Below are 23891 nucleotides of genomic sequence, written 5' to 3'. Positions count from 1 at the left end.
GTTATTAGTGCTACCTTTTCCTCATCGTTCTTTCTCCCATTTTCTCCTCAGCGGGTTGTTGAGTCCAAATGAGACAAGAACCAAAATTCTAAAACTCAAAAACATCGTTAGTGCAACACTTCAACTGTAAAATCAAACTTTACCTTAGTTCCTTTGTAGTGTTTTCACGATAGTTCCCTAACAATATTTCTGTAGTCATAACATTTCCTATTATGCCAACGAAATAGTGTAGTGTTTGTATAGTATTACTATCGTATTTTTGTAGTCGAATTTATATAGTTGTAATAATTTGCCATCTCATTTCTTGTTCTAAACCAAAACAATATGTTATGTCTATGTTCATTTGCCTTCAATGAGATTTTCATCCTTTAAATAATTTCCGTTAATTTTTATAGCTTATCTATAAAGATACTGTCACATGTTTTGCACAATGCTGCGGCTTTTTTTTCACTACGATGACTATTCACCAAATGCATATTACACAAACCTCAACTGTATGTAACATATTACATGCAAATAATTTTATGTAAATATTGTATTAATTATAACTATAACCTTATCTTCTTTATCTCACTTTGAAGATGGATTGTCATGCCAAATTTAATTGTCAGTCACAATATGTTAACCCATTTTGTAACTATGTTGGTAAAGGTATATTCTATTCTATCATAAATGGTTTGCATTTATATAGTGCTTTTCAAGACCATGAGGAACTCCAAAACCACTAATGTGTTGTTTTTCATACTTTTGCCGCAAGTTTTTCATATCCAATTTTCAGCGAATTATTTTTTCTTTATATAACTTTTCCCTTTTACATTTCTTCCTTATTTGTATTCTCCTTGCTCTTCTCCTTAATGATTTACTTTCTTTTCCCCTTTTTACTTTCTTCTACCAACTCCCATCTTTCTGTATTTGTAACTTCCTACCTGCTTTGCAATTCATTCTCAACATAACATTTTTTCCTTCTGCACCTTCTAACACTAGCTTTTTAGCTTACCAGTTTAAATGTAAAAATGACGTGTATTGATCTACAACGAGTCATTCTATCATTTTTATTCCACTCAATGAATTTTCCCTCCATATTCATTCAAAACGCTTTTATCTCAAATTAATCTATTCCAATTCACTCAATTTGATTTTTTTCCCCCCGTCTTTACAGTCCTTAATTTTCAAATTTTGAACTGAAAACCGGAATAATGAATGAATGAATGAAAATGGATGAAAACTTTTATTTCGAACATAAAAATAAAAACAGGACAAAAACAATGAGTCAACAACAAACAATATTCTATCTTTATTTTTGTTATTGTATCTTTTCCAAGAGTTATTCTGGCATTAACTTAATTTAACGCATCTAAAATAGCTCAAACATAAGTTTTCTAAACTTTCCACTCCTGAATTTATCGTTTTCCAATTGAAAAAACAGAAAAAATTTATACCGTAAAAAAAATATTTTTTGGGAACCCCGTAGGCCCTCGGCCGTTATTTTTCACACCCTTTCGCATCAAATGCCGATTTTCCAAAAAACGAACGTTTTCGATTCCTAACGAGATGTGCCATCTGTTCCACACAATTCAACATATTTTAAACGGTTTTACTCTTAAAAAAAACAACGTTTTTCTCTATTCAAAGAGCACTTCAAATGCGATGTTCCTTTTTTTTCTTTTCTAAGTTCAGGAGCGCTCTCCCGTTTGACGATTTTCCTTCGTATTTTTCTATTTTTTTTCCTTTTCTGTTACTTTGAAGTTAGATTTAAGTTACGTGGGCTGATTAAATCCAGCGCGAGACAAGAAGGAGGATATACGACAGATGCACAGACATTTCACAACATTGAACATATACAGACAGAGAGCCCACAAAATTTGCTTCATTTATTCTAATTTAGTTAGTGTACACTATCTGAAGCCGTGTAGTTTATTTAATTAACTTTTGGTAAGTTTTCCTGTACAGAAAGGGTCGTATTTTTTCCTTTTTTATACGACCCATTGTTTGAGGGCGAGTCTTCCTCTTACCCTCCCCCCGCGCGGGCTCTTCCATTTCATCCGAATCGTCACAAACTTTTTTTTAGTTTTGAGTATTTACAATTATTATTGTCTTCAATATAATTGTCTTGGGTGCCCCTTTATTATATGCCCCCGAACCGTCTCAAACTAGTTTGCGTGGTAAAATAGTATCCTCTTAGATACTCTGTTCTCACAAAGTTTATCTGAATCCGTCACAAGCTATTTAGTCTGAGTTTTTCCCAAACTAATTTCGCCTGAGTATTTAAGATACTTATTTTCTTGGATGATGTGTCGACACTATTTCCTTCTGTGGAAAAACTTAATTTTTATCTAATTGTAAAAATGGCTTCATCCTAAAATTATTCCAAATTTATACATTGATGCATGTTCTTACCTTAATAAATGCCAGTCTGGTTCTTCTGGAGCCTCCTTGAGTCTGTCCAAGACTCCAGAATGCTAACATCATGTTGCTAAACGCCATTTTAGCTTCCCCATGTGCTTCTTTGTTCTCTCAACCGGCCTTCATCGGACAACAAAAGGAGGTCCAAGCGGGTTTCGGCACCAAATTGATAAAGTTAAAACTTATATGAACCCTATGTTGGCAGAATTAAACAAATAAAAACAAGCATTAAGGTAAATAAAATTTATTAGCATTGGTGATGGCCCAAACACCACTCGCCCCGGCTGGGCTCCCGGCCACACTGCGTGCCCCCGTGTGTCTAGTTACCTTTAGTCACACAGGAAACTGATAAATACACCGGAAATGCAACTTCAAAATAAGAGTACAAAACTGATAAACGTACAAGAGATGCAATTAGACTGATTATTGAACCGTTACTTCATGTGTGTGTGTGATTGTTTTTATATTTAGGAATATAAAAACGAGTTATATTCACACAGTGAATTCTGAGAAATGTTACGACCAAAACGACCAACCTATCACTTACTAGGACGGTTGGAAAAATGGATTGGTCTCTCAGCAACCGACCTCTTATGGTTCAGATCCTACCTCTAAAATGGAAGTACTGTGTTAAATATGGTGAAATGACACCTGAGCCCTTTAGTGTTATCTTTGGTGTTCCCAAGGGTTCAGTACTTGGCCCCTTTCTTTTCAGCACTTACATGCTTCCATTAGGTGATATTATTTGCAAGTATAATACAATGGGACCTCGCTACTTCGCGGTTCGACGTTCGCGGCTTCAGAGCTTCGCGGTCTGTAATGGTTAAAGATTTTTTTTTTTTTGGGGGGGGGGGCGTCGCTACTTTGCAGATTATCACTTTTTGCGGGAATCCCCCTCGGCCGACGACCCTAGCACGGCGGGCTGTTCTCGTTTCCCGGTGCGCGGTTTTGGGCGGCTTCCGCTTCACCGCCCCCCCTAACCCCACAGGTCCCCCCTACCCCTTTCCCCCGCGGCCGCCCGCCCGTCCGTCGGCCGGAGCCATCGAGGGCCGTATAGCGCCATGTAGAGCCATCGCGGCCCGAGCGGGAGACGCCGGGCGCCGGTGTTGTGCCCAAATCCGACTCCCGTACAAAATCCTACCCCTCCTCGCGTGAGCGCGCATTCTGCTGCGCTTCCGACAGGCCGGCCTCCGCGCCGAGCGCCCGACCCGCTCGGCTTGTTGCGGTGTCGTGTGTATCGCGCCCGTAAGTTCCCGCGCCGCGGGTTAGGGGCTCGCTCACAACCTTAACAAGGATAAGCGGTGCAAATAATGAGATGAGATGACATTTTTTTTTTTTTTTTTTTTTTAAGGGGCGTCGCTACTTCGCAGATTTTTACTTTTTGCGGTTTGTTTTGCTCCCCATTAGCCGGGTCTAAAAAAATAATAATAAAAAAAAAAATATATATATATATATATTTTTTTTTTTTTTTTGAAGATGCGCCGCTACTTGGGGGAGTTTTACTTATTGCGGGTGGGTTTGCTCCCCATTAACCGCGATAACCAAGGTCTTACTGTATACGTTTTCATTGCTATGCAGATGACACTCAACTATATCTTCCGAGGGAGGAATCTGCCACACTAAAATGTGGAAATTTGGAGGCCTGCCTCACTGAGATAAAAGAGTGGATGTCACTCAACTTATTACGCCTTAACTATGAATAGACCGAAATGTTAGTTATTGGTCTATCGAAATGCCGTGACTTGTTCTCAAAAACAGTTCTGAACATTAACAAATGTAATATCACCCAGAGTGACTCAGTTAAAAATTTAGGTGTCATATTTGACCCCGATCTGTCCTTTCAAACACACGTGAAGAATATTAATAGAACAGCTTTCTTCCATCTTCGCAACATTGCTAAAATTCGTCCTATGCTGTCTCAGTCGGATGCGAAGATTATAATTCACGCGTTTGTTACTTCCCGTCTCGATTACTGTAATGCACTACTTTCCGGTTCCCGAAGTCATCAAAGTTTTGATGGCGCACAAAGTCGGCTCGAACTGCAGATTAAGTTACGATCGCAGTTTTTTTTGCTGGATATGCGATCATCCAGACATCAAGCGCTGATGTGTATTAGCCACGGACTGCTATGTCGACAAGACCCAGCAGCCTACAAGGCAGCGAAGCAGAGTGGCAAGACGGCGGCGTTACCGCCGAACGAGGACATCAAGCGCTCGGTGCTACGACCACTCGACATCAAGCGCTCGGTGCTACGACCACTCGGGAGTGTTTATTAGCCACGGACTGCTATGTCAACAAGACCTACAAGACCAGCGGCCTACAAAGCAGCGAAGCAGAGTGGCAAGACAGCGGCGCGACGAAGAAGCGGGCCGGGCTAACAGCTAGGCTAAAGGCTAACCCCTCGACGAAGCGGGCCGGGCTAACAGCTAGGCTAAAGGCTAACCCCTCTAACATTCGCTCTCTGGACAATAAACTGGACCATTTAACAACTGGAAGAGGCATCGAACCGCGAGATGACGAACTGCTGCGCTAAAATTCTGACGAAGACATGGTTAATCTTATCTATCCCGGCTGACGTTCAAAGAAACTGTGCGGGTCAGATGTATCGACATTTCGTTCTGTATACACGTGTACACGAATGACAATAAAGTAAATCTGAATCTGAATCTCTGAATCTGAATCAAGAGCCTTCAGCTGGTACAAAATGCTGCAGCGAGGCTTTTAACTAAGACAAGAAAGTTTGATCACATTACCCCGATTTTAGCTAACCTGCATTGGCTCCCTGTTGGCTTAAGATGTGATTTTAAGGTTGCGTTGGCATTATACAGAATCATGCATGGACTTGCTCCCTCATATCTTTGGATTAATTCCCCCCTATGTTCCGGTCCGGAGCCCTTGTTCTGAAAACGCTGGTCTACTAGTGATTCCATGAGCCAAGAAGAGATCTGCAGGTTCGAGAGCGTTCTCCATCCAGGCCCCGGTGCTGTGGAATGCTCTTCCCTCTGAGATTCGATCTGCAACTTCAGTGGAAATGTTTAAATCTAAGTTTAAACACACTTCTACTCCATAGCATATTAATAATATATATTTTATGATGATAATATGTGTATTATTTTCCCTCATTTAGGTTTAGATTTGGGGAGGTTGTCATAATAGTCTGTAATAAAAGTTTGCAATAGTCTTTGACCTGTGCAGCCCTTTGAGACTCTTTGTGATTAAGGACTATACAAATAAACATGACTTGACTTGACCATTCTTTTTTACCCACTTTAGGCACAAATCTTCTGAAAAACACGCAAAAAATGAAAAATAAGTAAAACAAACAGGAAAATTCTCTAAGATTGAAAGGTTCAATGCACTCTGCCTCAGAGCAATTGATATCAATAAAAGGAGTCAAAATTTAACTCAAGATTCTCCTTTTTATCCAAACAGTACTTTTTTTGTTTTCTGTATTTAACTCTATATTTTACCCAACACCTACAGATCCCTTTTCCGTGTTTGTAAAGAAGTGTGAATTGGCCAAAGCTGTGCGTGCATTGTTGAATCAGAATTGCAGAATTTATGTCAGTTAGCAGCCTATAGATGGGAACCCCTCGCTCAAAATAGCACAAAGTATGTGCTAGCAGCAACATAGCCACTTTAATTTAGTCATCTAAGCCAAGCAAAAAAAAAAAACGTTCTTTTTATCAGGGCTGGATTTCTACATCTTAAGGTACTGAAAAAAGTGAAAATTTGACCTTGAAAGTGCTTGAGTTTGGCCATGAAAAAGGTATACAAACCCTGAATTGCTGAGGCCCGTCGAAGTTTAGAGGGATTATTGACCTTGAGTGTGACACGCATGCAAAAAATGTAAGGCCGTGTTTTTTTTTTCTTCTCCAGAGGCAGCAGAAGATTCAGAAAGAACGTTTGATGAACGATTTCTCGGCCGCTCTCAACAATTTTCAAGCCGTGCAACGGCGAGCCGCAGAGAAGGAAAAAGAATCTGTGGCACGAGCCCGAGCCGGCTCTCGTCTCTCTGTACGTTACGCAACTTTTGCTTTCCACACTATTCTTAAATTGCAAATGTGCCACTCGAATCCAGTGGCTTACTTTGTCATTTTTTTCCTTCTCTTTCAGGCCGAAGACACTTCTCGAGATGAAAAGTTGGTGTCGTTTGAAAAGTATGTATACACGTATTTTTTTAGGAGGGTACCTGATTGATTTGAAAAAAAAAAAAAAAAAAAAAATCTAAGTTTGTAATTGTAAAAACCTCAAATGAGCCCAAAAAAACTCATAAAAAATGGGAAGTCAGGCTCATTCGACTTGACTCACTAAAACAGATATATTACCAGTCTTGTAACATTATGCACAAAATAAATTCATAATTAAAAACATATACGTCTAAATAGTCAGGTCATGTTTATTTGTATAGCCCTTAATTACAAGAAGTCTCAAAGGGCTGTACAGACCACAGATCATCGCAAACCACAGACTATTATTACACAGATTATTATTATAACCCTGATCTAAAACCTACATGAGGGCAAGGAAAAAACTCAAAAACCTCGACATGGGGAAAATTAAGAAACCTTGAGAAGGGACAGTACATCAGGTAATTCCCCTTCCAGGAGGACCTGGCTGCAATGGATGTTGCAATAACAAATAATACACAGCTATTGTCAACATGAAATATAGGTCATTCATAAGCTATAGAATAAATGTGTGTTTTAAGCCTAGATTTAAACAGTTCCACTGAGGTTGCAGATCGAATCTCAGAGGGAAGAGCATTCCACAGCACCGGGGACAGAATGGAGAATGCTCTTGAACCTGCGGTTCTCTTTTTGGCTCTTGGGATCAATAGTAGACCAGCATTTTTCTGAGCGAAGGTTCCGGACCAGAACACAGGGGGAAATTATATAAGGGAGCAAGTCAATGCATGATTTTGTATAATACCAACAGAACCTTTAAAATCACATCTTATGCTAACCAGGAGCCTTTGCAGGTTAGCTAAAATCGAGGTAATGTGATAAAATTTTATTATCTTGGTTAAAAGCCTCGCTGCAGCATTTTATTAGCGTTTTTCCACTTTACAGTGAACTTTTACTTTTGTTTATCCGTTTTTATACGAAGCAACTTTAAATTCAAACGACACAGATTCCCTGAAAAACACATGACACAACAAAATGTAAATTAAAAATTTGCACTGTTTAGTGCAGCAACAAAAAATAGCATACACATTACGCTTTTTTTATACCAGGGATGTGATTTTTCCGCTAATTCGCGGAATTCCTCTTTTTTTATCTCCAAAAATAAAATTTTAAAATTTCCGATTTTTTTAAGTGGTAAAAAATCCGATTTCGTCTCTACAGCATTCCATTTTAGTGTTTCCGTAACTGAAATGAAAACGGATCTTGCGATTGGTTGAAGTCTCCGTGTTGACCAATAAACGCGCTTGTTATAAAGGCATAGGAGTATGCCATTGTTCATTTCTCACACGTTTTTTTTTTTGCCGGGTGTTTAAACAGGGATGTGATTTTTCCGCTAATTCGCGGAATTCCGCTTTTTTTATCTCCAAAAATAAAATTTTAAAATTTCCGATTTTTTAAGTGGTAAAAAATCCGTTTTCGTCTCTACAGCATTCCATTTTAGTGTTTCCGTAACTGAAATGAAACGTACTTGCGATTGGTTGAAGTCTCCGTGTTGACCAATAAACGCGCTTGTTATAAAGGCATAGGAGTATGCCATTGTTCATTTCTCACACGTTTTTGCCGGGTGTTTAAAGAAAGATGTCCGTGATCGAACGCAAAGATGCTCCGCGAGTTAAAGAAATTGATAAGATCGTAAAAAACAAGTTTTGATGGGAATGGTTAGAGAAGGAATTATCTACAAATGTTGGAAAGAAGACTGTGACGAATTTGTTCAGTGACTTTTTTCGGAAGATCGATCGTGCCGGGAAAGCGCTTTGCATTTGGTGCCATGATACCATTGACTATGGTGGGAGAGGTTTCAAAGCTCTTGAAAGTCACGCAAAGAGCAAAAAACACGTGAAAGAACTCCAGTCAAGAACAACAAATTATTCCATCGCTGGAAGTTTCGGTGCCCAAACGAAAACTCCAAAACTTTACGGCCTCCATCCCTTATTGACATCACAATCGGAAGCGGTAATAGAGAGACGTGATCCACCCCAACAACCTGTACCAGTTGCTGATAGAGTCGTGAATTTTGAGGTAGGTGGTAAACTTTTGAAATTTGACAGTTTTCCCCTTTTTTTCGAAAATATTATAACGTAATAAAAATGGCCATAAATATTTAACAATTACAATAATAGATTTTCATGTGTACATTACACCAACACTTTACTGTAGGGCCTATAATTATTGAACACTTGTATATTCCTGTAAATATGTTGAATGTTTTAATGAGTAGAAAATACAAAACAATATTTGTGATATTAAGTGATGTTATAATTCATCTAGAATGTGACAGAAAATATAAATTTCAGAACTTTGAATGAATTTCATGTTTCTGCATGGCCAGTTATTTAGTAGTTCATTGTGTATGCACATGACTCCGACAGATAACATCTTCTGCTATAACAAAGACATTTGTGGTATGTTTTAATATGAGTTACTTTTCATTTGGTCATGATACAATTATTTGTTCATGAAATTTGAACTCTTCAACATGATTTATGTGTTAACTTAGTAATCACATTAGTTAGATATGATGATATTCTCAGTGATAGTTTTTATAAGCAAAGGCAGTCCAATGTTTTTTAATGTGACTGATTTTTGAGTTGACTTAAACTGTAATTTTATATGGGATAGTTCAATATACATTGAAAATTTATGCTGTTGTTTTGTCTATTTCTTTGTCATCTGAGTGCATTGAGAGTACTTAAAAACACGGAAAACCCATGAGCTCCGGGGGGCTTCGCCCCACTTGTCCCCCCACCAGGGCACTGCCCTGGACCTAGCTGGGTGCCCGCGGCCCCCAGACCCCCGGCTAATTTTCAGATAATTTCACTTTGGTCAAATCACATCCCTGTTATACATAACAAACATAAAGTAAGACATGGAATGGCTAAAAAAATACAACTGCCCCATGTCATTCACTTCAAATGGTCATTTGACACATCGTTATCTTTATCTAGAATAGAATTGTCTTTATTGTCATTGATATCAACATTTTGATGCAACAATGTAAGAAATAGCACTCCTGGGGAGCTGACTCCTGATTGTTGAGGAACAAGCCCATGTTGTCCACTTCAGAGAGCCGTTTCATAGAGCTGTTACGTTCGCCAACTACACATTACTATCTCAGAGGGGGGCCCCATCGATTGGTGGGGAGCCGGCTCCTGTCATTCACTTCAAAGACATTACCTTCGCCAACAAAACATCAGTATGTCAAAGGGAGCTGGCTCTGGATTTATGGCGAGGTGACCTCTGTCGTTTACTTCAAGGAGTTGCCTCATAGAGCCGTTACGTTCACCAACTACACGTTATTTTCTCATAGTGAGCAAGCTCCTGAATGGTGGGAAGCCAGTTCCTGTCGTTCATTCCAAGGAACCAGCCCATAAAACTGCGACTTTCCTGAACATCACATCATCTGCATAATTTCAAATCGAAGACCATCCAGATTTTTCATCGGCCAAATGTTTCTGGGGCAACCAAAGCTCATGTCAGTTATTTGATTTTTCAATTTTGCTCAGCCAGGACGAGTGGGGCCAGATGAACGCCCAGACGGAGGAGGTGACCATTACGGAGGAGGACTTGGAGCTCATCAAAGAGAGAGAAACCAACATTAGACAACTAGAGGTCAGCATCAGCCATGGTGGCACCGCCCTAGAGCTGCAATGATTAGTCTATTGTTTTTCATTTAATGTGCCAGGACACACTAGTGAGACCCTGTCTAGTGTATTGCAGGAAATTGACCAACGTTATCTTTGCAAATAATCATGCCATTGTTCAATATCTTTGATTTCTTCCAGTCATCAGCCGTGTAACTAACATTCATCCATATCAGTAGGTGGCAGCAGATTTTATTTTTTTTAATATACTAATACTAATGAGGTAGTGAAAGGAAATATATTTAATGATTTCTAACTAGTAAACACTCAAAATAGGGATAGAAGAGATCATTGGATTTTGAACATGCAAGGAAGACAATATTTGGACAACTCCACGAATGGTTTCAATAATCAGTGACTAGTCGACTATTAAAATCGTGGTCTGTTGCAGCCAAGACCCGCCCCAAATTTGTTTTCACCCAATGGTCTGCTTCCCCACAGTCGGACATCATGGACGTCAACCAGATATTCAAGGACCTGGCCGTCATGATCCACGATCAAGGAGAGATGATTGGTGAGGAAGAGTGTTTTTCTTTTCTTTTTTCCTCCATTTTTTTCTTCTTTTGTAAAATGTATTTTTTCGATTTTTAATCTATATTTACTTCCTAGCTTTTTACATTTTATCTTTTTTTTTTTTACTTTTTCCATTTTTTATCCTCTTGTTTTTCCTTGGTTTTCTCTTTTCTCTTTTCCTTTCAGTTTTTGTACATTTTCCCATGTTTTTTCTTTTTGCTTTATTTCTTATTTTATACAGGGATCAGAATTTTCCGCGGATCCGCGGATTTCCGCTGTTTTTGAACCCCAAAGGCATTCCGACCTTTTCACTTTTTCTCTTGCGTAGCAAACAAATTCAAAATCCGACTGTCTCACTCCGCCCTGGTTTATTCCTGGACGCTGGCTATTTCAGCTGAAAATGAAAATCTCCATTCTGATCCCTGTTTATAACCTTTTTTATGTTCCACTTTGCATTTTTAATATTGCTTCATTTTTTTCTTCTCCTACCATTTTTTCCATCTTATTTTGGTTAATATTTCAGTTTTTCCTTTTTTTTCTTTTTCTGTTTTTTTCATCTTTTCTTTTTTTATCGTGTATTTATTTTTCCTATTTTTTCTTCTATTCTTTTATTTCTTTTTTCTTTGTTTTTCATTCCTATTCTTTCCCCCATTTTTCTCATATTTTTGTTGCAAATCCATTTTTAATTTTTATTAATTTTTATAAGCATTTTTCCTAGCATTTTTTTCATTCCCTTCCTTTTATTTCTATTTTCTGTTTTTTTTATCATTTTTCAAATTTTTATTTTCTACTTTTTCTTTCCTTATTTTCGTTTTCTTTGTTATCTTTTCTGTTTTTATCTTTTCTTTCTCTTTTGCCTTTTTTGTCCTCTTTTTCCTTCTTTTTCATTTTATTTTTCCTCTTTTTGTTTTTCCTGCTTTTCCCCATTTTTAATCTTTTATTTTCTAGCATTTTCATTTTTCTCATTTTTCTTTTACCTGTATTTTGTTTTTATTCTTTCTTTACTTCTTTCTGCTAGCCTTTTCCTCTTTTTGTCTCTGCTTTTTTTTCCTTTTTCATATATATATATATATATATATATATATATATATATATATATATATATACTGGACTGTCTCAGAAAATTAGAATATTGTGATAAAGTTCTTTATTTTCTGTAATGCAATTAAAAAACAAAAATGTCATACATTCTGGATTCATTACACATCAACTGAACTATTTCAAGCCTTTTATTATTTTAATATTGCTGAATTTGGCTTACAGCTTAAGAAAACTCAAAAATCCTATCTCAAAATATTAGAATATCATGAAAAAGTATACAAGTAGGCTATTCAACTAATCACCTGAATCATCTAATTAACTCGAAACACCTTGCGGGGGATTTCCTGAGCCTTAATAACACTCAGCTTGGTTCAGTAAACTAAATCACAAGTATGGGGAAGACTGCTGATCTGACTGCTGTCCAGAGGACCATCATTGATACCCTCCATCAGAAGGGTAAGACACAAAAAGAAATTTCTCAAAGAGCAGGCTGTTCACAGAGTGCAGTTTCAAAGCATATCCACAAAAAGTCTGTTGGAAGGGAAAAATGTGGCCGGAAACGCTGCACAACCAAGAGAGATGACCGCAGCCTTAACAAAATTGTGAAGAAGAGCCGCTTCCAGAATTTGAGGGAGCTTCAAAGACAGTGGGCTGAAGCTGGAGTCCAGGTATCAAAAGCCACAGTTCACAGACGTGTCCGGGAAATGGGCTACAATAGCCGTATTCCCATGGTCAAGCCACTTCTGAACTCAAGACAACGGAAGAAGCGTCTGACTTGGGCTTTGGAGAAGAAGCACTGGACAGTTGCAGAGTGGTCCAAAGTCCTCTTTTCAGACGAAAGCAAGTTTTGCATTTCATTTGGAAGTCAAGGCGCCAGAGTCTGGAGAAAGGCTGGAGAGGAGCAAAATCCAAGTTGCTTGAAATCCAGTGTGAAGTTCCCACAGTCAGCAATGGTTTGGGGAGCCATGTCAGCTGCTGGTGTTGGTCCACTGTGTTTCATCAAGTCCAGAGTAAATGCAACTGTGTACCAAGAGATTTTAGAGCACTACATGCTTCCATCTGCTGAAAAGCTCTATGGAGATGAGGATTTCATTTTCCAGCATGATCTGGCACCTGCCCACAGTGCCAAAACCACCAGTAACTGGTGCACTGACCATGGCATCACTGTCCTTGATTGGCCTGCTAATTCCCCTGACCTGAACCCCATCAAGAATTTGTGGGTTATAGTTAAGAAGAAGATGAAAGACACCAGACCTACAAATGCAAATGAGCTGAAGGCCGCTATCGAAGCATCCTGGGCATCAATAACACCTCAGCAATGCCACAGGCTGATTGCCTCCATGCCACGCCGGATTGATGCAGTAATCCGTGCAAAAGGATTCCCAACCAAGTACTGAGTGCATCAATGGACATTTTCAAATGTTTGATTTAGTTTTGCTGTTATAAAATTATTTTTTTTACTTGGTCTGAGGAAGTATTCTAATATTTTGAGATAGGATTTTTGAGTTTTTTTCAGCTGTAAGCCAAATTCAGCAATATTCAGATAATCAAAGGCTTGAAATAGTTCAGTTGATGTGTAATGAATCCAGAATGTATGACATTTTTGTTTTTTTAATTGCATTACAGAAAATAAAGAACTTTATCACAATATTCTAATTTTCTGAGACAGTCCAGTATATTTCTAGCTTCTTTTTCTTGATAATTTCTTTTTACCTTTTTCTTTGCTTTTTTCAAATTTTAATCTTTTTTCCCATTTTTATTTTTTGTTTTTATTGTTTTCCCATCTCATTCTTTCTTTACTTCTTTCTCCTAGCCTTTTCCTCTTTTTTGTCTCTGTTTTTTTTTCTTATATATATATATTTTTTTTTTTTCTAGCTTTTTATTGATAATTTCTTTTTTCTTTTTTCTTTGCTTTTTTCAAATTTTAATCTTTTTTCCCATTTTTCTTTTTTTTGTTTTTATTGTTTTCCCATCTCATTGGTCTTCTTTCTTTTTTCTTGCATCATTTCTCTTCGGCCATGTTTTAAATGTTTTTTTTTGTTTTTTTTTTTTCAACTTTTTTCAAATGCGCCACAGACAGCATCGAGGCCAACGTAGAGAACGCGGAAGTCCACGTGGAGCGAGGGGCCGAGCAACTCCAGAGGGCCGCCTACTACCAAGTCAGTCGGCGCATTTGAAATTCTATTTTTGGCGCTTTGAGATGGCTTCTAACCCCCCTTTTTCCCACCCACAGCAAAAGTCCAGAAAGAAGATGTGCATCCTGGCCATGGTTTGCACCTTGGCACTTTTGATCCTGGGCATTATCATCTGGCAGGTCTCCAAGTGACACCTACATTTTGCACCCCAATTATGGAGAAGCCCACCTGCCATAGGTAGAACTCAATGTAGAAATGAAAATCTAAATACAAATACATGCCAGAGAAATAAACACATCAGTTATTCATGTCATACCTAAATATTTGACGGAAGTAGAATTTATTCATTTGTCATTTATTTATTTCTGTATTTATTGTGTCGAGTATTCCTACGTGCATTTTGTCGCAACAAGATGTTGTTTTAATATGGGGGCGGGTCAAAGTGGCTGAGCTTTTTTCTTTCCTATTGGTGGATCTAAAATACATCACAAAACACACAACAAAGTGCTAAACCAAAAACATGACGACACGTGTAACATAATAAATGACAAAATACACCAGAGAATAAATAGCAGAATATATGAATAACAAAGTAAACGACCAAATGCATGACATATCACAGAAAACTCATGACTGAACACGACCAAAAATTACGGTACACCCACCAAACACACGACAAAAGAAATGCTAAAACACTTGAAAATTTGCTTGACAAAAATATAAAAAAAGGAGAAAAAAAGACTAATAATGGCAAATGACATGATAAATTAGAAGAAAAGGGTAACTATCCGAGGAAATGCGTAAGGAAATGCTTGACAAAATACCTGAAAAAATCGAAATGACAAAACAAAGAAATGAACTGACTGCATTAATGTCACGTATTTAGGTATGATATGTTTTATTCGTGTATATTACCGTATTTGTCGCACTATAAGGCGCACCGGGTTATAGGGCGCACCCCCAAAAAATAGTTTTTGGTCCTATATCTTCCATACATAAGGCGCACCGGATTATAAGGCGCTACAATGGGAACGTCGACAAAACAGTCAGATAGTTCAGTCAAACTTATTACCCCCTTAACATTCCGAAAGCTTGCAAACAAGCAAATACGTGTCTCAGACATGTACGGAAACAGTGTCTTTACGATGTCACCAATCACTCAAATTCATCGTTCCAAATATAATTTCTTAGTTTCCATTTTATTTTTTGCTGGCAACTGTGTGGACAGCAAAGTAAGAATTTTATTGTGCAGGGAAACTGGGTTCTTCACTCTGCATATGACAATAAACACTTTGAATTGAATTTAGTCTAAAAATAGACTCATTACAGAAACATCAAGTTCATTCTAAAACAAGATACCGGGGAAATATAAAGCCGCATAGCTCACCTAAGTTCTCTTGCAGCCATCACGTTCAATAATGATACGTAACCATGGTCTTCTTACAACCGTGAGTGTAGTAAATCCAGGAGAGTCAAATATTTACAAATACAGAATAGTAAAAAATGTTTTCTCTATGCCGCGTAGTACAACCCAACGTGTGATTCACATTCATCTTTTTCGCCAATTGCAGGCTTTGTTTCGCCCCTTTAGCCTATGCGAGCCTGTAAATGATAAAAAGGATCCGCCCCCTTTACCCTCGAATAACTTTAGCCAATAGTGACTGATTCAAATGATGATTGACACATTGGTTAGGAAATGAAACACCGGTATATAAATCCCAGCATATACCGCTGACTACTTCGCCTTCGAGGGAAAATCTAGTCGGCGGCCGCTTGCCTTAGTTGCAAGAATTTGCGACTTAATATTGATCCATATATAAGGCGCACTGTATTATAAGGCGCATGGTCAGCTTTTGAAAAAAATAAAGGCTTTTAGGTGCGCCTTATAGTGCGGAAAATACAATACATCAAATTGTAGTTATTTTTTAAATTTCTACATTTATTTTGAAATGTGTCTAATGGCGTCTCCTACACTTTGGTAAAACACTTGTTTATGGTTGGGGGCAGAGGGGAAGTATTTTTGTTTCTTTCTTTTCCCTGGTACTACCACTGTCACTACTTAAGATATCGAGCACACAAAACAGGAACGGATAAATGGTAAAGAGACTTTGTTTTTTTGTACTTTTTTTTTTTAAGCTTTTTCTTTTTTTTAATCCTTTGTTTTCTGCTTTTTCATCTTTTCTGCTTTTTCATCTTTTTTTCTTGCCTCTTTTCTAATTTTCTCTTTTGTTTTTTTTCTAGTGTTTTTTTCTTTTACCATTTTTTAATTTTCTCTTTTTTCCTTGCTTTTTTCTTCTTTATATTCCTTTTCTACTTTACAATCTTTTTTCTTTTTTTACTGACTTTAACCCCCCATTTTTAATCCTTTTGCCTTTTTTTCCTAGCTTTTTCTTCATTTTTCTTCTCTTTTTTGCCAGTTGCTTTCTTTTTTCTTGTTTGATTACTTTTTCTTATTTCCTTTTCACTTTTTCATCATTTTTTGTGCCTCTTCTTTTTCTCTTTTTTCTTTTTCCTTCTTCATATTCTTTACGCCCCTCTTTCTTTTCTTTTTGCTTACGTTACCCAATTTTGTCTTTACTTTTTTTCTTTCTTTTTCTTTAACAATTTTTATTATCTTTTTTGTCATTGTCTTCTCTGCTCTTTATTTCCTACTTTTTATCTTTTATTTCCTCTTTACTTTATTTTTCTCTTTTATCTACTACTTCCTTCTCTCCCATATTCTTTCCTTTTTCTTGGCGTTTTTTACATTTTTATTTCTTTTTCATCATACAAATCCAAAACTTTAATACTTTTCCTTGCCCTTTTTGATCATACATCTTGAGGTAATTTAACATTTGCGATTTTTTTATATTGTGCAGTAAAATTGTTGTAAGAATGTTTCGATGGGAAGGAGATTGATTGTAATGTCTTGAAAATAAATATTTGTAATTAATTCAATATTTGCATGATAGGCTGCCGTATACGCTATATCGCAAACGCTTTTCAATACATTTGTATGACTCTTTTCAGTACATTAAATAAATGGGATTTTTAAGGGTTATTGTTCTATCTTCTTTATTCAATATCCATTATCCGTTATCGGTCAGTTCATAATACGCTACAAAGCCTAGGAGCCGGGACTCTTACTCTCAGCCAAAAGGCCAAGCTAAGGTCCTAGCCTTAAAGCCTTGCTCCGATCATTACGAATGCACCAGTATACAAATTCAGAACCACAGATGACAATAAATGTCTTTAGTTACTGTTATTGGCACTCCTTTCAAGTCAAGTCATGTTTATTTGTATAGCCCTTAATCACAAGAGTCTCAAAGGGCTGCACAGATCAAAGACAATTGCAAACTACCGACTATTATGACACCATCCCCTTATTTCACCATCTTTTTTTCAAATGGACAGTGTGTGTTTGTTTCAGGCACTAGATGTAGCTGTGTTGTGTCGTGCAACTGAAAATGAGTATAAAGCTATAAAGCACGAGGAGGAATACAATCTGTGGAGACTCAGTGACCAAAATGCTCAACTTTTTTTTTTTTTTTGCCAAGCCTTTTCTGGATATAAATTAAATGATCTTAAATGGTCAGTATGTAATATTAGACCTCTAGATATCGCTGTTTGGTGTCATGTAACTGAAAATGAGTGCTAAAAAGCACAAGAAAGAAGACAAACTAAAAGTGACTAAAAAGAAACATTTTCTCTGCTCATTTTTTTACCAAGCCTTTTTGGGGGATAAATTAATCTTAAAGGGACAGTGTATAATATTTGACCAAAAGATGTCGCTGTATTATGTAATGAAATTCAAACGATGCTAAAAGTTGAATCCAAAGTATCTGGAGACGCAAAGTGCCTATGCAGCTTAATTTTTCTTATTTTTCACTAAGCCTTTTTTGGGGTAGAACTATTTTAAGCTTAGAGGGACAGTTTTATAATTTGACCACTAGATGTCGCTGTATTTCTTTGTGTGACCAAAAAGAAGTGCTAAAAATCACAAGGGAAAATACAAACTTCAAGTAGGTAAAGTGACCGAAATGCAACATTTTTCTTCCCCCCAAAAAGTTTATAACACAATTATTATTACCAGTTAGTTTTCGAGTCATTAAAAATCATATATAGTCCTATCAAAATATTATCTTTAAAATAAGATGACTGTAATTTTGGGGGGGACTTGTGATTTTTAGATGCACCTTATATTTTAGAAAATGTAGTTTTCTTATTTTACTTTGAATATCTTACTGCATTTTAAAGGGATGTTGCCCGTCTTGTAAAGAAAACCCCTAAAAACGTTTTTTCCTTTTTTTTACACTTTCTCCATGCCTTTTTTTCTTTTTTCCCCATTCCTTCTTTTTTTCCCTTTTTTACGTTTTCCATTTTTAATTTTTATACTTTTTTTCTTTCCCCCTTTTTCTTTTCATTTTTTTATCTTCTCATTTTTCTTGCTGCTTTGCTTTTTTCCTTTTTTGCTTTTTCATATTTCTTCTTTGTTCTTCCTGTTTTCCTTTTTCTTTTTTTACCCTTTTCCTGTTTTAAATACTTCTTTTAATCTTTAATCTTTTTACTTTTTTTCTCTTGTCCTTTTTCTTTTTTCTATTGGTCAAATATTACACACTCCCTTTGAGGTGAAACACATCCTTTCCCCAACAAGACATTTTTGCCCATTTCATGCTTTTAACTTGGAAGTAGCTTTTATTTTGAAGGCGTTTCCGGTGTTGATGCACTCACGTTGCCGCTTGACACATTGTGGAAGGCGATGCTCCTGTGTGGCATTTCCCGCATTAGAACCACGCAAAAAAAAAACAAACAACCTATAAAATTGTAACCAAAAGAGGAATAAGGACAAGATTGATGCTGCAACAACAGGGTGGCAGGTAAATTGACTGCATGAGCACCTGCAATATTCTTACTTTTATTTTCAAATTTGCTGTTTGCTTAGTCATCAAAGCCATACACTATAGATTTATTGAAAAATTTTACAATAATTTTAATTTATTTAATCCAGTATCAGTGTAGAACTTCAAAAGGTGGCCAATCAAAAAACATTTTTAAAAATCCAGTAAGTCTGTGTTCATACCTGCTAAGCTCAGCCAATTACTTCCCCTATTGATTGCAATTCCCTTCTTTTTAGCTATCATAAACCTTAAGAGCACAACGCGGCACCTATATACTCACAGTAAGGCAGAATATTTAGAATCTTTACGACAGAAATTCTACTGCAGTAAGACTTCAAAAATACTACAGAACTCCTACCACACATATACTATGAGAATACTACAGAAATACTTCAACAAATCGACTTCAGAAATAGTACAAAAATACTACAAACATCCTCCTACAAAAATAATTTTAGAAAAAAATACTACTTTTATTTAAATGCTCTTTATTCCACACGTTATATTGGGTATTTTTGTATTCTATAACTCTTATTTTGTTTTTTTTTAACACAAGGATACTGCTGGAAATGTGAATATCCATACGGGGATGAATAAAGTATCTATCTACCTACCTACTACACTACAGAAATACTTCAAAAATTCTACTTTAGAAATTGTCCAAAAAATACTGCGAAGATGCTACAGTAGAAATACTACAAGGATCCACTATATCCATTATTAATGATTACAATTGCCCTTATTTGGTCATAATAAATCTTACAAGCAGAGCGTGAGACCTTTTTACTCACAGCAAGGCAAACTATTTAAAATAAGAACAAAGATCATTTGTGTAAACAAGTCTATTTACCTGGTAAACCACACCGACAATTTTTCAGCATCTTCTTTTAGTAAGTTTACAACATAAACCTAGGGTTGCTTATGAGTAGTTAAATCTCGTACGAAAATTGTTATACAGCGTACTCAACTTGAAATGATAAAAAAAACGTGTAAAATATGTAGGTATCGAAAAGGGGATGAAGTACTTGCACTTCGTAATTGAATTCAAGGTAAAGAACGCATCGGGAAATAAATTGTATTTTATTGCAGTGTTGTAGAAAAACTCAACGCGTTTTGAAAAATAAGCAATATAATACGAGGATGTTAAGTTTTGGGTGTGATGGGCTTCTGTGGGGGAAGCAGGAACTAACGCAGGGGTCTTAATGATGGTTTAGAATAACAAAAGCATGTACAAAGTGCCAAACAAGAGTTCACAAAACAATGTCCAAACAAAACCAAACATGACATAGTCCAAACCAGGAACAAAGACTGCAACTGGAAATGGAAAAATGCAAGTAACAATCTAACAAGTGGTTACTAACAACCCCCAAAATAGATGTCCAAACAAAAACCCTGATACAAACAAAAACAAACCTGGCATGGCAGTAGAATGAAAATGACCCGAACATGTTCTTTCCAAAATACCCTTGTAAAAGGGTGAGGATAATTAGGGACTGGTGTGTGGATATTGGACACAGCTGTGCCCGGTTCCAAATCCGCTCGGTACCCCATGGTGAAAGGGGACGCAGTAGACCCGAACATACCAGATTGTCCGAAAGTAAATACAATTTATGGAGTCTCTAGCTACAGGACGGCTGAAGGTGCTTGCCCCTCATCGCCGAGACCGAAAACCAGGCGTGGCTGAGGGGCATTCCTCTTGCCATCAAGTCAATGAAGACTTCCCAAAGCGCTCTATAATGTGCTTCACACTTACTGTCGGAGTTTATAAAGATATAAACTCATTGCTGACCATAGTATTCAGATAAAAGGATTTAAATAGAGTTTAACTACAGCACATGTAGTGAGCCCGGCCTGCCAGCCATCTTGCTTGGCTGCCCAGGCCGTTCTGACCACATCCGGTTCAGCAGACGTATTTATTGAAAGGTCACACAATGGCGGTGAATACAATGGAGTCGCGCATGCGTATTACATTACATACAATGGAAAAACATTGAAAACGTATTCCAAACAATGGAATTAGACTGAAAACATGGATCTTTGATGTGTGTGTGTGTGTGTGTGTTACTTGTGTATTAAAAATAGAATAACGGGTTAACAAGTTAATTTCAGAGCATAGGAGTGTTGACTGTTTCAAATTAAAACATCATTAAAAAAAAACAGATTGATAATTTCATGGAGAGGCGAAAACCCTCAAAAAGGAAAAAAAAATTATCCTCCCAGGAATGTCTTTTTCTGGAAAAACAAGGGATTAAAAAAAAAAAAAAAAATTGGACACCTAAAACGAACAACAAACAAAACCCGCTTATTTTGCAGTGTATTTCATTCCTCTCAAAAATAAAAACAAATCTCCTCGAACACAAAGCAGTAAGCCATCGTTAACTGTAAGGGTCATTGATAGAGACCGCGAGAATTAAAACAAACAAAACAAAACTACAAAAATGAACTTAGTGTGTCAGTGGTGTGTACAGTGAGGGGTTTTCCCTTTAGCTTGTAGGGATAAGTCCTTTAGACAACGCTGTCTGGGTCAGTATTGTCATCAGAGTCTTGTGGGTCGGGAATCAATTTGTAATGGTACATATGAGCAACAAACATTCTTGACATCATCCTTTTAGTTGCGGCACGACGCAGCAGGAACATACGCCACACAGGAGAAGGAAGATTACCAAAACTCCGCCAAATGGCGACAGGATCTTCATCAGCACCTGAGACCAGTTTCCAGAGTAGAGCCAATCGAGCCATTCCTGTTGAACGTCTTTTTCTTTGGCCATTGTGTTCCTGAAGTTCTTCATAGTGGCTAGGGCATCGATGATTGTTCCATTTTCATCCCCCTGCAGTGGCCCTGATGAATCCAGGCACCCCAACAGCCGTGGGGGGCGATGAGCAGAACCATGTAAGGGCCGTCCTAGCGTGGACTGGACCAGGTATTTCGTTTTACCAGGATCAGATCACCAGGGGTCACAGTCTCCTGTGTGGATGAGAGAAAAAGAGATAGAGAGAAATAGAGATAGAGACCTAAAAATTTTTTTTAAATTGGGTTATCCTAATTAGATGTTTATCTCCCCTGTTGAGACATTTCGTTATGGCTCAATTTAACCTGAAAAACAACTAATTTATTTATATATTCGTATATTTTCTTAAATTATCTTTATATTTATTATTAGTGAAGGCAAAATCCCCGCTTTAAATTGCCATATCCATTCTGAGCACTATATCCCAAAACTCCAAATCAAAAATAAACTATTTATTTTTCAAAATTGTTAGCTCTACATCTCAAATTTAGTTTTTTACTCATTTCAGTCACTGAATCCGTTTATGAAATGAAATGAAATGATCTGCATTTATATAGTGCTTTTCAAGTCAATGACTTCCCAAAGTGCTTTACAATGTGCTCCACATTTCCCATTATCATCATCAGAATCACTCACCCTGATTTGAGTGACATGGTGTTTTCTTGTTTGTGGATTGATCATTGTCCAAAAATTCTGTGTGTGTATTTTTCTATTTTCCCTTCTCATTATTTTTTTTTTTGATTTTTTTTTTATATGTGTTATCTTTCTGTTGGCCATCCCTCTCGAGGTAAATGACCAGGGAAGATAGTTAAATCATCAACTTATAAAAAAAAAAAAAAACGCTTTTACTGTTATGATTCACTCTTTGTTTAGCTTTTTGTAAAAATCATAACCGATGCATTATCTTCTCAGTAAGGAAGTTTGTTTGAGATGACAATATTTTATAAAGGAGGCAGGTAATTCACGCTCAAGGTGAATGACTCCGCCAAAATGAAAAATGCCACCCAAAAATGTTTTCAATGTGGGCGATACTCTAACGGTGTATGGTCATTCTAATTGATTATTGTTAAGCTATTTTACAAACATTTAGATTGTTTTATTGTTTTTTATTATAGCATATTCGCTTTGTGTAATATTTTTCTATCTGTCCAAAACTTCATAGTTAGAATTTCAAAAAACAATCCTATGGAGAGCTTATTCCGAAGACAATTTTTTTATCAATTGCGGACAAAACTAGAGTAAGATTTTGACCCTTATTATACTGAATTCTGACCAAAAACATTTCACGTGTCTCGTTCTGAATTTAGAATTTACCAGCCTCTTAAAAACTTCCCCCCAACTGAGTTCAAAACTCAGTTCAACTTTTATGAATACAAGTGAAATAAAACAGCATACAGTATATAATTTTGAAAGATAAATTTATCAATCTTCCTCAAGTACATATACACTTTTTATTAACAAGACTCTGTTACTTCAAGCAGACGAATTGTTGAATGTTCTTGTGTTCCAGGCTTTGATTTGCGTATTCCACAGTACATTCACCGTTTGAATGTTGCTCTTGGCCCATCAAAAGTCCATCCATCCATCCATCCATCCATCTATTGTCTTCCGCTTATCCGAGGTCTGGTCGCGGGGGCAGCAGCGTTAAAAGGGAAGCCCAGACGTCCCTATCCCCAGCCACCTCCTCCAGCTCATCCGACGGGACCCCGAGGCGTTCCAAGCCAGCCAAGAGACTCTCTCTAACGTGTCCTGGGTCGCCCCCGGGGCCTGCCGGTGGGACATCTCCCGAGGCAGGCGCCCTAGCCACATCAACTGGCTCCTCTCAACGCGGAAGAGCAGTGGCTCTACACCGAGTCCCTCCAGGATGACTGAGCTTCTCACCTTATCTCTAAGGGAGAACCCAGACACCCTGCGCAGGAAACTCATTTCGGCCACTTGTATCCGGGATCGTGTTCTTTCGGTCATGACCCAAAGTTCATGACCATAGGTGAGGGTAGGAACGTAGATTGACCGGTAGATCGAGAGCTTTGCCTTTCGGCTCAGCTCCCTCTTCACCACGACGGACCGTGCAGGGTCCGAATGACGGCAGACGCTGCACCGACCCGTCTGTCGATCTCCCGTTCCATCCTACCTTCACTCGTGAACAAGACCCCAAGATACTTGAACTCCTCCACTTGGGGCAAGACCTCCTCCCTGACCCGGAGGGAGCATACCACCCTCTTCCGACTGAGTACCATGGCCTCGGACTTGGAGGTGCTGATCCCCATCCCGGCCGCTTCACACTCGGCTGCGAATCGCTCCAGCG

The 23891-nt window shown here is 37.6% G+C and overlaps 1 protein-coding gene across 3 annotated transcripts in view; it reads left to right on the top strand.

The window, feature by feature from the left end:
- LOC148370603 (syntaxin-12-like) overlaps positions 1-22017 on the top strand; it is a 40992-nt gene extending 18975 nt beyond the window's left edge. Inside the window, exons 5-11 of one of the 3 annotated variants that reach the window (XM_088328291.1) lie at positions 6283-6420; positions 6520-6563; positions 10094-10199; positions 10673-10745; positions 13862-13944; positions 14019-14157; positions 21410-22017. In XM_088328291.1, coding sequence (XP_088184417.1) covers positions 6283-6420; positions 6520-6563; positions 10094-10199; positions 10673-10745; positions 13862-13944; positions 14019-14111 — 537 coding nt within the window. In that variant the 3' untranslated portion in view covers positions 14112-14157; positions 21410-22017. Of the gene's footprint in view, positions 1-6282; positions 6421-6519; positions 6564-10093; positions 10200-10672; positions 10746-13861; positions 13945-14018; positions 16961-21409 lie in introns of those variants that run through there. The other 2 variants (XM_088328292.1, XM_088328290.1) reach the window with 2 other exon arrangements.
- The last annotated feature ends 1874 nt before the right edge of the window (positions 22018-23891 follow it).

Source organism: Urocampus carinirostris, chromosome 2, assembly GCF_059441175.1.
Source record: "Urocampus carinirostris isolate Australia breed hairy pipefish chromosome 2, RoL_Ucar_1.0, whole genome shotgun sequence".
NCBI classification, from domain to species: Eukaryota; Metazoa; Chordata; class Actinopteri; order Syngnathiformes; family Syngnathidae; genus Urocampus; species Urocampus carinirostris.
The sequence above is the reverse complement of the archived record's forward strand: the minus strand, read 5'-3'. Positions and strand labels throughout refer to the sequence as shown.